We start from the raw sequence: 13,628 nt of genomic DNA, 5'->3' as shown, positions 1-13,628 counted from the left end.
TAAAGTCTAATTCCATGAAAAAGAAAAAGGTTGACCTCACATTAGCGACAAATCCTACATACAATACGTATGTTTGTTACTATGGAGTAGATTTTATATACAAGCTAGATATTTGAGCAAGACACTGATCCACTAACTGTTCCCAACAGGCTGGTTGACACTTTGCATGACTGCCTCCGTGTGTGTGTGTGTGTGTGTGTGTGTGTGTGTGTGTGTGTATGAGAGAGTGAGTGAGAGATAGATTGTGTAGTGACATATTGCAAGTTTGACGTTACCTTTGTATTGAAACCCATTGCATTCTGGGACGTTTTGTAGAGTTCTGGGTATTTCAGCATGTTCTCTTTCCTGCAGGAGCGCTCAAATATGCCCAGAGTAAGAGGAGGCAGAGCTGTGAAGATCTGGTAAACACAAATACATGCAGAAATGTGTCAGCGCTGTATGAAACATCCACGGTTCAGATCTAAATGTCAGAAATGTGTCGGCACTATATGAAACATCCACGGTTCAGATCTAAATGTTCCCACAAATACCACAAGTATTCCGACACAACTATCCAGCGAAGATTTAAGTCATACAGTATTTATTAGCATTTTCGTTTTGTTGTTTCTCTACCTTTTTGGTTCTGTTATCAGATTCTGTCATGCAATTAATGAGCAAGACACTAGAACCTGTCAGTTAAGTGTGGTGCCTTGCATGGTTTCCTCTGGTATCGTTGTGTGACTATATTGTTAATGTGAATATAATGCATATAGTGTTAGAGTTATAAGCTAATGAGGAGATTTACATTCGGGATGGAGGTTCTTCTTGGCTTAGTAGGAATGTGCGTGCAGTCTCCCAGCAATCGGGTGCTGCATTCATTCAAAATGAACCACCTCCACAAACTTTGGAAGCCAATCATAGTCACATGGATTGGAATATGAGAACTGTGATAGATACTTTGATCAGGTGACTACAGACATAATGTACACAGATTTGTGTGAAGTTTGGACAAAGTCTGTAGGAGTAATAACACATGTTTTGCAAAGAAAATATGGGGGAAACTTGACAGGTGGAAATGGGCGTGGCTTATTTGGAGAGTTCTGTAATGATCCAAGAAATATAAGGGGGAAAAAAAAGATCTGTAGGAGTTACTACCAAAAAACGTTTTGCCAAAATCGGTCTCCTGGTGGCACGAATCCGGTAACAGGCCGATGTGAAACATTTGGGGCAGAGGTTCTGCTCTGGCCTCCAGGGAGTGGTGGAAGGCCTTCGGGCCTGGCGGGGACAATCAGATAATGAAACTATTATCTTGCAATAAATGCACAGAATCTCTGTCTGTACATCTTGTTATTCACATAACTCGAGAACAGTTCGCCCGATAGACTTTAAACTATGCGCTTGACGCCACCGACCCGAGGTAGTTGAATGCACCGCGTTGAGTCGGTCAGATAGGCAGTTGTTCAGAAACCGCCAATTTGACGGTGTGGTTGTCCTTGACCGTGCGGGTGACCACAACCTCCGATCCGACCGATATGCCCATATATACGAATGTTGACGTTCATTCGCACGGAAACAGTAATGACCCAGACCGCTTCAAGTAATGATCCTGTATTCCAGCTGTTCGGTAATGATGCCGTAGGTTCGTTCAGTGAACGAAATCCCAGTCGTTGAGCGCCCTAGGTTCAGCCCTCACGATATGAATGAAGCCTGAAGTGATGACTGCTCTGCAAATTTCATTCGCAAAATTACATTCGTAATTTTTGGTAATTACGTTTTTTGATAACAAAATATTTGGGAATTGAGATCAATGGCGTGCTGGCAGCATGCACAATAAATATGACGCTGATCTGCCAAGTATTTTGCGATATTTGCTGCAGACAGACAGACGGACTGACAGAAAACCAAAACGCAATATCTCCACCTGCCTGTCAGAGATAATAAAAATATGTCATATTTTCTTTTTGTCCAACAGTAGAAGAATGTCTTCACTGCTATGTTGCCGTTATAGTTGAATTTACTGCACGCTGTTTTACATTTGCTTTGATTGTGGACATTTGACCTTATAACACTTTTATTTTGATTCGACATGCTCAGAGTCCGTTCCGTTCATATGCAAAAGCCATCTCTGATGAACATCTGTGGCACCCTTGACTGAGAGGCAGGTATTTAGGCACGACTAGAGTGTCATTTCTGAGTGGTGTGGTAATGTTGTTCTGCATAGCAGCTGCCGAGAGAGCAGCGACAGTATTGTATGGCCGCAAGGGAGGGGGTGGCGGCTAAATTGGCGGGTCAGTTAGTGTGAGCTCCCTGCAGACCCATCTGGAGTGGGGGTATGCAGGCCTCAGTGTGCAGACTGGCAGGGCCACAGGACACGCTCCACTGGACTCCTTTCTCATTCAGAGCCAGAGCCAGGAAGATCTCCATTGAGGGGCGGATTCAGCCCACTGCTTCCCGACAAACTCCCACTGAACTGGAGGTATTTACTCCACTCTTCAGATAGTGAAAGAATGACTTCTGCTTCCCCATAGACATTGTGAATATTGCATGCCAGTGCCATGAACCTTCTTGACAGTCGGCCCCAGCCATAAATCATTTCCATTTGTGCGCTATCAATGATGTGTGGGCATGTCTCTCTTCACACTTCTCTCATTCATTTTTTGTTTATTGAATTGGGGGGATTTTTTTAATAAACAGTTTAAAGTTACACGTCAACTCCTTGCGAGCTAAACGGTGCAGTATTAAAAATTAGACAGTTGCAGATGTACACTTTCTTCCTCGGCTTGAATTGATATGACAGACATGAAACATGACTTCATTAAGAGTGGTCCCGTTACAGAGCCCTGAGGGACTCCCAGCGCCAACAGCCGCCTCAGTTGCCGCTCCATTCAACCTGTTCGCTTTATCATTCACAAATGGCTGCCCGGGCCAACTGTACTCTTTGGGGCATACTTCTGTTGTTTTTTCACATTCAGTACATAGTTTAGGGCACAGAGGGAATATGGACTTGACAAGGGGTCATAAATAAAGGAGAGATTTTTCAGGAGGTTGATGACATGGTCTTGCAATAAAGCGATCCTGTTAAGGGGTGCCACCACAGCATATGAATTCTGTGCCAGAGAGTGACATGGGGTGGGACACGGAATGAAGTGGTTCTCTTTCACTCTAATGGAGAGAGGACAGTAAATCACATTAACACTCACCACATTGTATAGGCCGATGCACCAGCGCTCAAACAGGATCTGGCCAGAGAAACCATTGACAAACGCGAACCAGATCTGAAAGAGAAAGTTGCACAGGAATGTTGAGAATCGCAAAACAGTGAAAGGTGATGTACAATGCATACATTAAACACTAAAATGTACATAAAAAATGAATTGACCAAATTCAATTTGAGATGTTCTTGTAATGTATGTGCACCTTCTATGACATTTTGAAGGCAGTAACATGTCCCAAAGTCTAACCTAACTTTTCTTCTTTACATTCAGGTCCCCTTCATTATTAAAACACTAATTCATGCATCGCTCTGCTTGAAGTGCATGCTTTCCATCATGGATGGATACTGATAGTGAGTAGCCACCCATTAAAGCTGCTATAAGCAATAATATATCAACATTTTAATTACCTTTCTTTTCTTTTGGTATTCAGACAGCCAGCAATGGGTAGAACGCTCCCAAAAAATGTAGTCTCTGTGACACATCTAGGGGCCGCAATCTGCATTCAAAGATGTTCCTAGAAGCTTTGTCATTGGTCGACAGGCAAATCGACCAATGACAAAGCTTCTAGGAAAATCTTTGAATGAAGATTGTGTCCCCTAGATGTGTCACAGAGACTACATTTTCTTTGGGAGCGTTCTACTCATTGCTGGCTGTCTGGGAAAAAAAGTAATTAAAATTGACATATTATTGCTTATAGCAGCTTTAAACCATTTAAATCAGAGACCAAGTCTGTGTCTACAGAGAATTGTATTTATTTTATCAAGCCCCTCATGTAGAATTCTTCACAGTCTCATAGAAATGTATTGTTTGCGGGGCACGGAAATTGCAATTGTCAACCTTGGCACACAACCAGGGGTTTAGGCCAGCTCTAAATTGTTTGATTAGGAGAGTGTCTCAGACATCTTTCGTCTCATGTCTTATAGAAACACCACCAGACAAAACCAAAAAAAAGATCAAAGGGAGAACTGTTTTCTCGCAGAGAGAAAATCATTAGCAGGATGGTGCATCAAGCTGCAATGCATCTTTTCAGAGGTAAAAGGGAGGATGATAAATGTTTCCAGCCTTTGTGGGAAAAAAATAGAAAATTAAACTAAATGACGGTGAGGCTAAACTCCGTTTGAAGTTATGACCTGTGCTCAACACATCATTAGTCTCTTGCAGCTGAGAGCTCAATGGGTATCGAATTTGGGAAGGGTGGGGGCGGAGGTGGTGGGTTAGATGGACTGAATTAGCATGGGTGAGTAGGAGCGAGAAAGGCAAGACCTCCAAATACCATCGCCACACTGTAAATCCTGCCGTCTTCATTGAAGGATTATATGTACCAACATATATCAAACCCACCGTTTCCCAACCTGACCCACCTGACGACAAGGAGCTGACATGGCAGGTTAGTTATGGGGGTAAAGTCAAGAGCTCGGGGGCTGAGTGGATTAAAGCAGACATTGAAATATATTGCACCGGGAAAGAGAGCAAGCAATAATAGAAACCATATGCTGGGTGGAGATAAGGCTTATCACCTCATATCTTGATTAGCTGTACTTATCGGCGATGGCAACGTCTGTCAGAACGAAACCAAAACCAGGTACTCTGAATAAGCAAAAAGACACTAATTATAATTTTAATTTTTTGAACTACAGACTTTTCTGTCATTGGTTCGAATCCCCATGGATCCTTAAGGTTCCTTTGAACAAGCCATGGTGCATTTGTGCGATCTCCAAGTATATCGTATCCTGTGCTTTTATACGACTATTTGTGTCTGTGTATCAGGACACGTAAATTACAGTTGGGTGCCACCGATATTGTCCCTTATCATTTGACCCATTTAGGCCCGACCTCAAAATTAAAAAAAAATCCTTCTAAATCCCCCAGTTTTCTGAAATAAATATTTTCACGATTTTTCAAAAATAGCAGACCTACAAGCTCGTAGCGCGCCACTCGGTGGCGCGCTATGAGCTTGTAGATCTGCTATTTTTCAATAGCTAAATTATAACAATGTTTAAAATGGGTTAACTGTCCTTTTGCGCAGATCACGCAAAACTCAGCAAAAAGAAAAGGACAATTTGACTTGATTTCACTCGATTCGGTGTACATGCATGAGTGATTACAAACCAGACGCTATGCTTCGTTGTGTTACTACGTGTTCCAGCAGACCATCTTCCCTGTCATGGCTGTGTAGGGGATCAGGGGTGTGATGTTGTGGCAGCTGAACATCCCCTCGCTTCATTTAACCTCATCATGAACGCATGGACGATCACAAAGCCTATCGGAGGGCCCTGCCCGTCATTGCCACTCTTAACTACACAACCAACACCCATCCACCGTTGCCTCAGTCCATTCAATTGTGTGAGCCAAATGCGTGAAAATGTTCCCAAAACAAATGTTGCTGACCCAGCCCCTCCATCTCATTTCACTGAGCGAGAAGGGGGAGAGGCAGGCTGCGTATAGATGAGGGATATGTACTGTATGTATGTACAGTATGCATGTGTGTGCACTCCTAAGCCCTTCTAGTCGCCCCGTCTCCCACATCCATGAAATGAAATGAAATGAAATGAAATGAAATGAAATCTATATTTACCCAGGGTATCTGGGCTAAGCTCAAGAACTTGTTTCCAGCCAGGCCCTGCTCATAGAACACATTTCATCGTAGTGGTTCAATGCCTTGTTCAAGGGCACTTCAGCGGTGGTAATTTTAACGTGTCGGACGGCTGATTCGAACTAGGAACCTTCCGGTATCAAGACCGCGCCGCTATCCGTTCGGCCACCGCTGCCACTAATTCATTCCAGCCTTGTGCCTGCATCAGGCACATTACTACCATACTGCTGTTGCTAAGAGATGACCAACACTGGGTATTCTATATGAGAATATATAAAGGTTAGGGATGACACCACAACTTTAGAAGAGTCATGACCAAGCTGTGGAAATGTGTTTTCTTGGTAGGGTGGCTGGCGTCTCCCTTAGCGATAAGGTGAGAAGCTCATCCGTGAGTATCGGCGAAGACCCACTGCTCCTTTGTGTAGAAAAAAGGAGCCAGTTGAGGTGTTTCTGGCATCTAGTAAGGATGTCTACTGAGTCCTGGTGGCCGCCCAGGGAGGTTTTCCGGGCATGCCAAGCTGGTAAGTATAGCCAGGGGGCAGACCAAGGAACAGTCTCCCTGCTGGCCTTGGGATCCCCCCAGTCAGAGCTGGCTGATGTGGCCAGAGAAAGTCAGGTCTGGTGGAAGTGCTGCCTCTGTGACCCAACTTGCAATGAGCAAAGGGAGGGAGGGGATGGAGGGAGGGATGTCTACATTAATAAATAATAATAATTCTTTCCCCAACTATAATCTTTTGAACATCTTTCTAGCCACACAGCAATTAGACATGTTATTGGTCTGTCAGTGAGAGAGCAGCAAATTATCTTTAAAGCTTTAAATCTCTAAAGTTACGATGCTTACGTATTATGGTCGCCTCACTCTCCTGATGGAGACAATTGCAGTGATATCCAAACTACAATGAAGATGGTGGCACATCTAGTGCCCAATATGTCTGCTTCAAATAACTTTATTGACATTGTTCACCAGTCTGTGTCCTACAGAACACCAGGGTCAGAATGTCTTAATGGAAGAGTAGAGAGACCACCTCCAACCACTGTAGATGTGCTAGTTATGCTTTCAAATGTTAGTCATTAAAATAAGTTGCGAAATCAACATTTCTCCAACATGATACCTTACATGAGTGGTATGTTAAAGGTATATTCAGTGATTTGACTTAATTCAAATATCACTTATTTAAAAAAAAAATCTGGATAATCCTCCCTACTATAGAGTGTGCTGACCATATAAGGAGTTCCTCCCTGTCCCCAGTGAGCCCCTGGGGTCAAAAAACCCTAGTTTCAGTTTTGGTGGCGGGTGGCAAAGCCTTCATCCAATCAGGATGAGAGGGGCCTTCCTCCAATCATGATCGAGTGGGGGCGGGCCTTGGTGCACATGCTGTTGGCCTGTTGCACTTCCCCCCACTGTAGAGCGTGCATGTGCACATTTTGTTACCGGGGCGGACTGGGTGGTTTTCCAAATCACCCAAATCACTGAATGCTCCTTTAAAGGGACATTTCACCGCTGGAAGAAACTGCAGTCACTCAATGTTAATAGTATTTGTAGTAGATAACAGCAGCACAATTAGACATTTGCACCCTATGGCCAGAAAAATAATGAAGTCTGTGTGTTTGACTGGATTGCTAAATTCCTACAATGACCAAAATGCTTTGGCCCACTGCCCCTCCTTGTGGAGGGGCAGTGGAGAGGCTGCGTGGATGTGTAATTTGTACGTCCAGGAAGGAAGTGAGACCACATCTTCATGACAAATGTTGGTCATGAAGATGGCACAATGACAAAACAAAAAAAACATATTACACACAGGAAAGTGTTTCTTATGTTCTAAACATCATTAAAATAAGACCTGGTTGCAAAAGGGATGAAGTGGCCCTTTAAGGGCTGCCTTGAGGTATACTCTCAGAAGCTGTTGCTAGGGGGTTGCTTATAGAGCACAAGCCGCAGGGAGGGCAGGTTAGCCCAGTGTTTCAAGCAATCGTAACAAGAGGCTAGTGGGCAGGTCAAATTGCTGAATTAATTACAGACTCCCTCAATGAGGAGCTCTGAGCTGATATATTGTTGTGGTTAGTTAAAAAAAAGGCTCCTATTCACAGCACGTAGTAACTGCTTCTGCATGAGTGTTTTGGCCCCGTCCTAAGGATCCTAACCAGCACCCCTCTTCTTTTTCTGCCTCTCCCTCTCTTGAGGGACAGATGCATTGATTTGCTCATTAGGGGAAGGACCGGGCAGATTTTTTTGTCCTCTTTTCTTCTCCTCTCACAGTGAGCGCCACTCAGCAGAGGGGTGTGGCTGCCATCTCTCCCCCACTGCACATTCTGAAAAAAACAGAGGGGCTGGATGGCGGGGGAGAGGGGACTTAAGAAAGAGGCGCCTGGGTGAGGAGAGGGGGCGGGGGACAGCCGATAAGGAGGCTGCATATTCATCTGCAAATCAAAAATCAATGATTCAGAGGCTGTCCCCGAGCTTCGCCTGTGGAGGAATGGGTGGGGTGATGGGGCGTGACATTTCCCCCCCCGCAACGTGAGCCCTGCCATTCTTAAGCCCTAGTATCTGAGAATTGCTAACGAGATTCATACACAAAAGAAAGGCGAGGAATGAAGAGTAGCTTGAAGGAGAGAGAGTGAAGAAAGAGCTGCTAAATATGCTGGAAATGTGTGCTGGTAAAGACGGGCAACCAGTGTTACAATGTTGGCCGGGGCCCTGGTGGTTGTATTCACAGCATGGCACCAGTCGGCAGGCTTTGCTCCCCTGAGCTGTGCTGAATGAGTTTTCATGTAATTACCTCATAAATGCCACTTGTCCATCAACTGCTCCGTGGCAGCCTGGCGATGTGTCAATCACACGCCAGAATCACCAGCTGGATTCATTTGAATGAATTTGCTACGGCAACTATCTTTAGAAAGCTCCCTCTTAATTTGAATGCGTTTAAAAATCCAACTGCTTTTCTTCTCGTCATTCTATTAGCAGAGACATTTTAAATAGACATTTAATGAACACAGCTTTAACAAACTTATTTAGCTTTCAATGACTTTGTGTACCAAATTGGTTATGGCGCATTGTGTGATCACCTCTTGCGATCCATCGGGTAGTAGCAATGAAGGTTCAACAACTGACTGCACAGCATGAGTTTAGTCTTAGAAAAACAACTGGCTGACAACATCAGGAAACCTACAAGAAAATAAGTATGAATAGTCATTCCACCCGTCAGTCAATCACACTGTCGAGTGACAGCCTTACTTCCTGACTCACAATTAACCCTCAACCCAGCAACATCCCAGCAAAACACCAATTATAATGCAGCTGCTTGCTGACCCTCAGACAAGAGTACCAGCACCTAGATTCACATTCACCACAATGGCCACAGAACCCTTTGCCCCTTCCCTCATAAAGGAGCCCCAAGAATGGCCGAAGACTCACTAGGCTACAGCTACACTCCTCTAAAATAGGCTTAAGGATAGTCTCTGGATCATAGCATTCAGATTGTAATGCATACTGTAACAGACAATGTTACCGCAGACCCAAAAAAAAGTTTAAATTCCCCTCAACATCCTCAATTCTCTCCTTGACACGTAGCCTGGGAGTCGACGGGAAAAAAAACATGCAAGCACAAAAGTAAACCTATTAGTGCAACAAATGTAGCTTTTAGCTCTACCCTGGGGTTGCTGGTGTGTTGGATGTCAGGGCCTTACAAAACAGGGACGTTTGATATATCGACACAGCCAAACAGGGCAGAAATCCCCTATTATGTGCTTGAATCCCCTGAAGGAGTGCAGCAACGGGAGTGGGGGGGTGGGGGGAGTTATGTTTTCAGAAAATAACAAAAGGTGAGGTGGGGAGGAGACTGGCCTCGCAGATAGAACAGTAGGCAGAATGCGCAGACTGTAGGAAAGGAGCTCCTTTGAAAAGGAGACCTGCTGCGTCTCAAAGAGAACTCCTAGCTGGTCACACAAAGAGAGGCTAAACGAAGTTCAGAAGGATTTTCACAAAGTTTTAATGAGCGTTTAGGCCCCAGCAGCAGTCAGGTCTATTAAGAATTCACGCAATTGAGAGAATGTGAGAGAAAATGAGAGAACGGGGAGAGGGGGGGACAAGAGCAACAGAGACAGGGAGACATAGAGGGGGATCGGGGAGGGAGGGAGAGAGACAGCGAGAGAGAGAGAGAGAGAGCATAGAGTGATAGTTGTAATACATTGATAAGAGGAACTATAATTGCCAGGTCTCATGAATGGGAAAGTCTAATTTCGCAGGACACTGTAAAATCTTCAGTGTTAATTCCATACTGAAGAACTCAGAGTGGGTTGGATGCTTACACTCAAAGTTGAATTAACACTGCAGATTTTAAAGTGTACCGTTATGTGAAACGGTGACCAAATCACCTCTAGGAAAAGAAAAGCTAGGGCAGCAATTAAAGGATTTCAGTGTTGAAATAAATGGACTTGTCTCATATCACCTCGTGTTTGCCTCTAGAAGTAATGTCTATAGACAGTATGACAGTAATGTCTGTAATTTGAACGTTATTTTGGCCTCACGTCTACAATTGCCTTACTATGCATTATGGGGCAAACTGAATGAAATTTAAGCCGTTCTTTGTGTGGACATTGGGTGCCACTTTAGTTTTCAATGGCCTGGCTTATCCCAACGTTAATACCCTGTGAATTAGCCTAGAGAAAAGTATCAGAACATATCTAATACAAAAATTGGCATGTGGGTAGACCGTGCTTGGTCATGAAGAACGTGATGTTACTTAAATGCTGTATGTTACAGTATGTGTCAGGTAGATTTTCATAATTTTTTTGAGAAGGTATATAGTTATCATACTGTGTTGTTGTTGTTACTAGACAACGTTCCAAAGGAACCTGTGGGTGGCTGCTTGGCAACCGGAAGGTTTCCAGTACGATCCCCCAGAGTTAGTGTCGAAGTGTCCTTGAGCGAGACTCTGAACTCCTAATTAAACTCTGTATACTTTGTTGACCGGTGTCCCACAGGAATATATATCAAGCCCCCTACCTTTTATGGGGCGCTAGCCCTTCCAACGCCTGGCTTTGTGTGTGCCGCCCGTGACATCAAGTCTATGGACTTTTTATGACGAATTTTGTTCCCTACAAACTTTCAGGCCAAGTCAATGGCAAATGACATACGTGGGTACCACAGTGGCAGCCTGTGAGCGTGAGGTCATGTGTGTGAACAAGTCTATGAACCTTTTACGGAATAATTTCTTCCGTACAAACTTTCAGGCCGAGTCAATGGCAAATGAGGTAAGTGGTAATCATCACTGAGCTGCTATTCTGGCCAAATGTTCATAGGGACGCAAGGGTTCAGGCCGGGGTGGTTTACATGACCACATCACCAAAGTCACTCGTATAAGGGTTGGAAGCCGGTTTCCACATCAGCTTTGATTCACAGGGAGAAACAGTTGTGCCATTTCAAGCCATATATGGTCCAAAACCAGATGCTGCCGACTACAGGAGCAGGTCAACAGACCAACAGTATATGCATACATGATGAAATCTGAATCAAAAGACCTATATGTACCTATATATGAAATCCGAAAGGTTCAACAGGGATTCACCACGGGACATCAACAATGACAACACTGGAGAGGGAGTTCGGAGGTCAAGTGGCGAAGAAAGAGGATGACAAAGGGGGATTTTAAAGGTCTCATATTTCCACTGCAAGTTGCGCGGCAACAGCACAGTACGACCTATAGGTTTCACAAACACGCTAGGGGCATTATTTTTCAGATGGTGGCATTCTCATGCCATATGGTTCATCGTCTGTTGCCAATGAATAGCTGACCAGGCAGAGAGTGTGCTCTGATAGTGAACCACTGTTTAGTGATGTCTCACTCCAGAGCAGAAAAAGGGAAGAGAGAGGAGGCGTGTAATCGACTGTCCTTCCATTGTGGACCCCCTCAGGCTGAAAGCTCAAGCCATAGGAATGTGTGTGTAATTCTGTGTGTGCGTGCGTGCGTGAGAGACAGAGAGAGAGAAAGAGAGAGAGAGATAGATTGTGTGCGTGTGTCTGCGTTGGGAACAGTTTCGAAAAAATATCCATGTACTGTAACTGAACTGAATAAGAACTTGGATTGATTCCAACGGCATGATTCATGAGGCTTGTGTTATTTGTGACAAGTGCAGTAAATACAGTAAATAGTAGCCATATCTCTCCTATTCGCCTATTATTAATAGCAATGCAAAGAATATAAAAGCTTCAGCACATAAATCACTAGTAGCATTTTAAATCAGTGATTTATAACAAAAGGCCAATCGCATAATGCTTGGTTACTAATATCTATATGGGGGACATGATACAGTGGCATGTTGGAGGAATGACGGCAAAAAGGAACAATTTTGTCTGGGCATGTCGAAAAAAGCGTAACATCTGGGCTGTCCGTTTCATTTAAGTTGTGTTCTCCATGATAGAACACGTACTGAAGCTGAATATAATGTACTTTCCTTCTTTTTCCATGTCCCTTTTCCCAGCTCACACAATAAGAGCAAACATTTTTCTTATCAGCACGGCCTTTAACATTAAGTTGCTATCCGTAACTTTCATGTACTACTTAGAATTCTAACCTGGATCTCCCGCATGAGAGAACAAAATAATTTCTAAATACCCCCATTTAGTCTGTGGGCGATAAGCTTCAGGGTCAAAATGTCTCAATGGAGAAGGAGACCACCAACAACCAATGCAGAGAGTTATATTGTATTAATTTGACAATGTACTATGTTATGTACATAAAGAACAGTGGCGTTGGGATCCTCATAGGAAGTGAGGCTGCGGCACAGAAGCTATAGTGATTGGCAGTTGGCACCAAACAAACAAACCTTGCCCTCACGGTCATCCATCGTAGAATACTCCCCAACCAAAGATGTCAGCATTAACGCCAAAGCACAGTTGTACAACAAGCTCAAGCAGGCAATTGAAAGCGTCCAGGCACATAACGCTCACAATGAACAGACTAATGATGATGGAAAAGGCATGTTAGAGACTGCTGGCCACCAACACAATGTTCCAAAAGGCATGTTAGAGACTGCTGGCCACCAACACAATGTTCCAAAAGGCATGTTAGAGACTGCTGGCCACCAACACAATGTTCCAAAAGGCATGTTAGAGACTGCTGGCCACCAACACAATGTTCCAAAAGGCATGTTAGAGACTGCTGGCCACCAACACAATGTTCCAAAAGGCATGTTAGAGACTGCTGGCCACCAACACAATGTTCCAAAAGGCATGTTAGAGACTGCTGGCCACCAACACAATGTTCCAAAAGGCATGTTAGAGACTGCTGGCCACCAACACAATGTTCCAAGAGAAGAAGGGGAAACATGGCAAACCAGATGGACTGCATCAACGAAGGAGGGTGCCCTTACGCTGCAAGCAAATTATATCCCATTTCATCCTCTCAGCCTGTTGTCTAACTGTAATAAGCTAATATATAACTGTAATAAGTATATTAACAAAGAATGCCCCCCTCCCCTCCCCCTTGGTGACTCGATCTCTGTGACTACTTTAGAGACCTTAAGGAGATGCTAAGCTTCTCCAGAGGTGCCATTTCCTTTAGACAAGAGCATGGCCTGCAGATCAAACCCTCCAAGCAAGGCCTATGATTACAGTTGGTGCTGATAGCAAGTCCTTAACTTGTCAGGTCATTCCTGGTCGTACCTCTGAAAGTGCTATCAGCACTGGGCCTGGCTTCTGTCAAACGCGATCACACCACACACCATTGCTGAGGGCTAAATTCCCATACTGCGCTATATACAGTGTGTGTGTGTGTGTGTGTGTGTGTGTGTGTGTGTGTGTGTGTGTGCGCGTGCATATAAATATACATATACAGGAGAGAGAG

General features: G+C 44.2%; 1 protein-coding gene across 2 annotated transcripts in view; it reads right to left on the bottom strand.

Annotated features, from left to right (window-relative positions):
- The window catches only part of atp8a1 (ATPase phospholipid transporting 8A1), a 158,743-nt gene that overhangs the window by 26,536 nt on the left and 118,579 nt on the right, over positions 1 to 13,628 (bottom strand). For both annotated transcript variants that reach the window (XM_079509325.1, XM_079509326.1), the window contains 2 exons: positions 3,180 to 3,254; positions 276 to 398 (listed from right to left, as the gene is read on the bottom strand). In XM_079509325.1, coding sequence (XP_079365451.1) covers positions 276 to 398; positions 3,180 to 3,254 — 198 coding nt within the window. The remainder of the gene's footprint in view (positions 1 to 275; positions 399 to 3,179; positions 3,255 to 13,628) is intronic.

Source organism: Electrona antarctica (assembly GCF_951216825.1).
Source record: "Electrona antarctica genome assembly, chromosome: 1".
In the NCBI taxonomy this organism is placed as follows: Eukaryota; Metazoa; Chordata; class Actinopteri; order Myctophiformes; family Myctophidae; genus Electrona; species Electrona antarctica.
The sequence above is the reverse complement of the archived record's forward strand: the minus strand, read 5'-3'. Positions and strand labels throughout refer to the sequence as shown.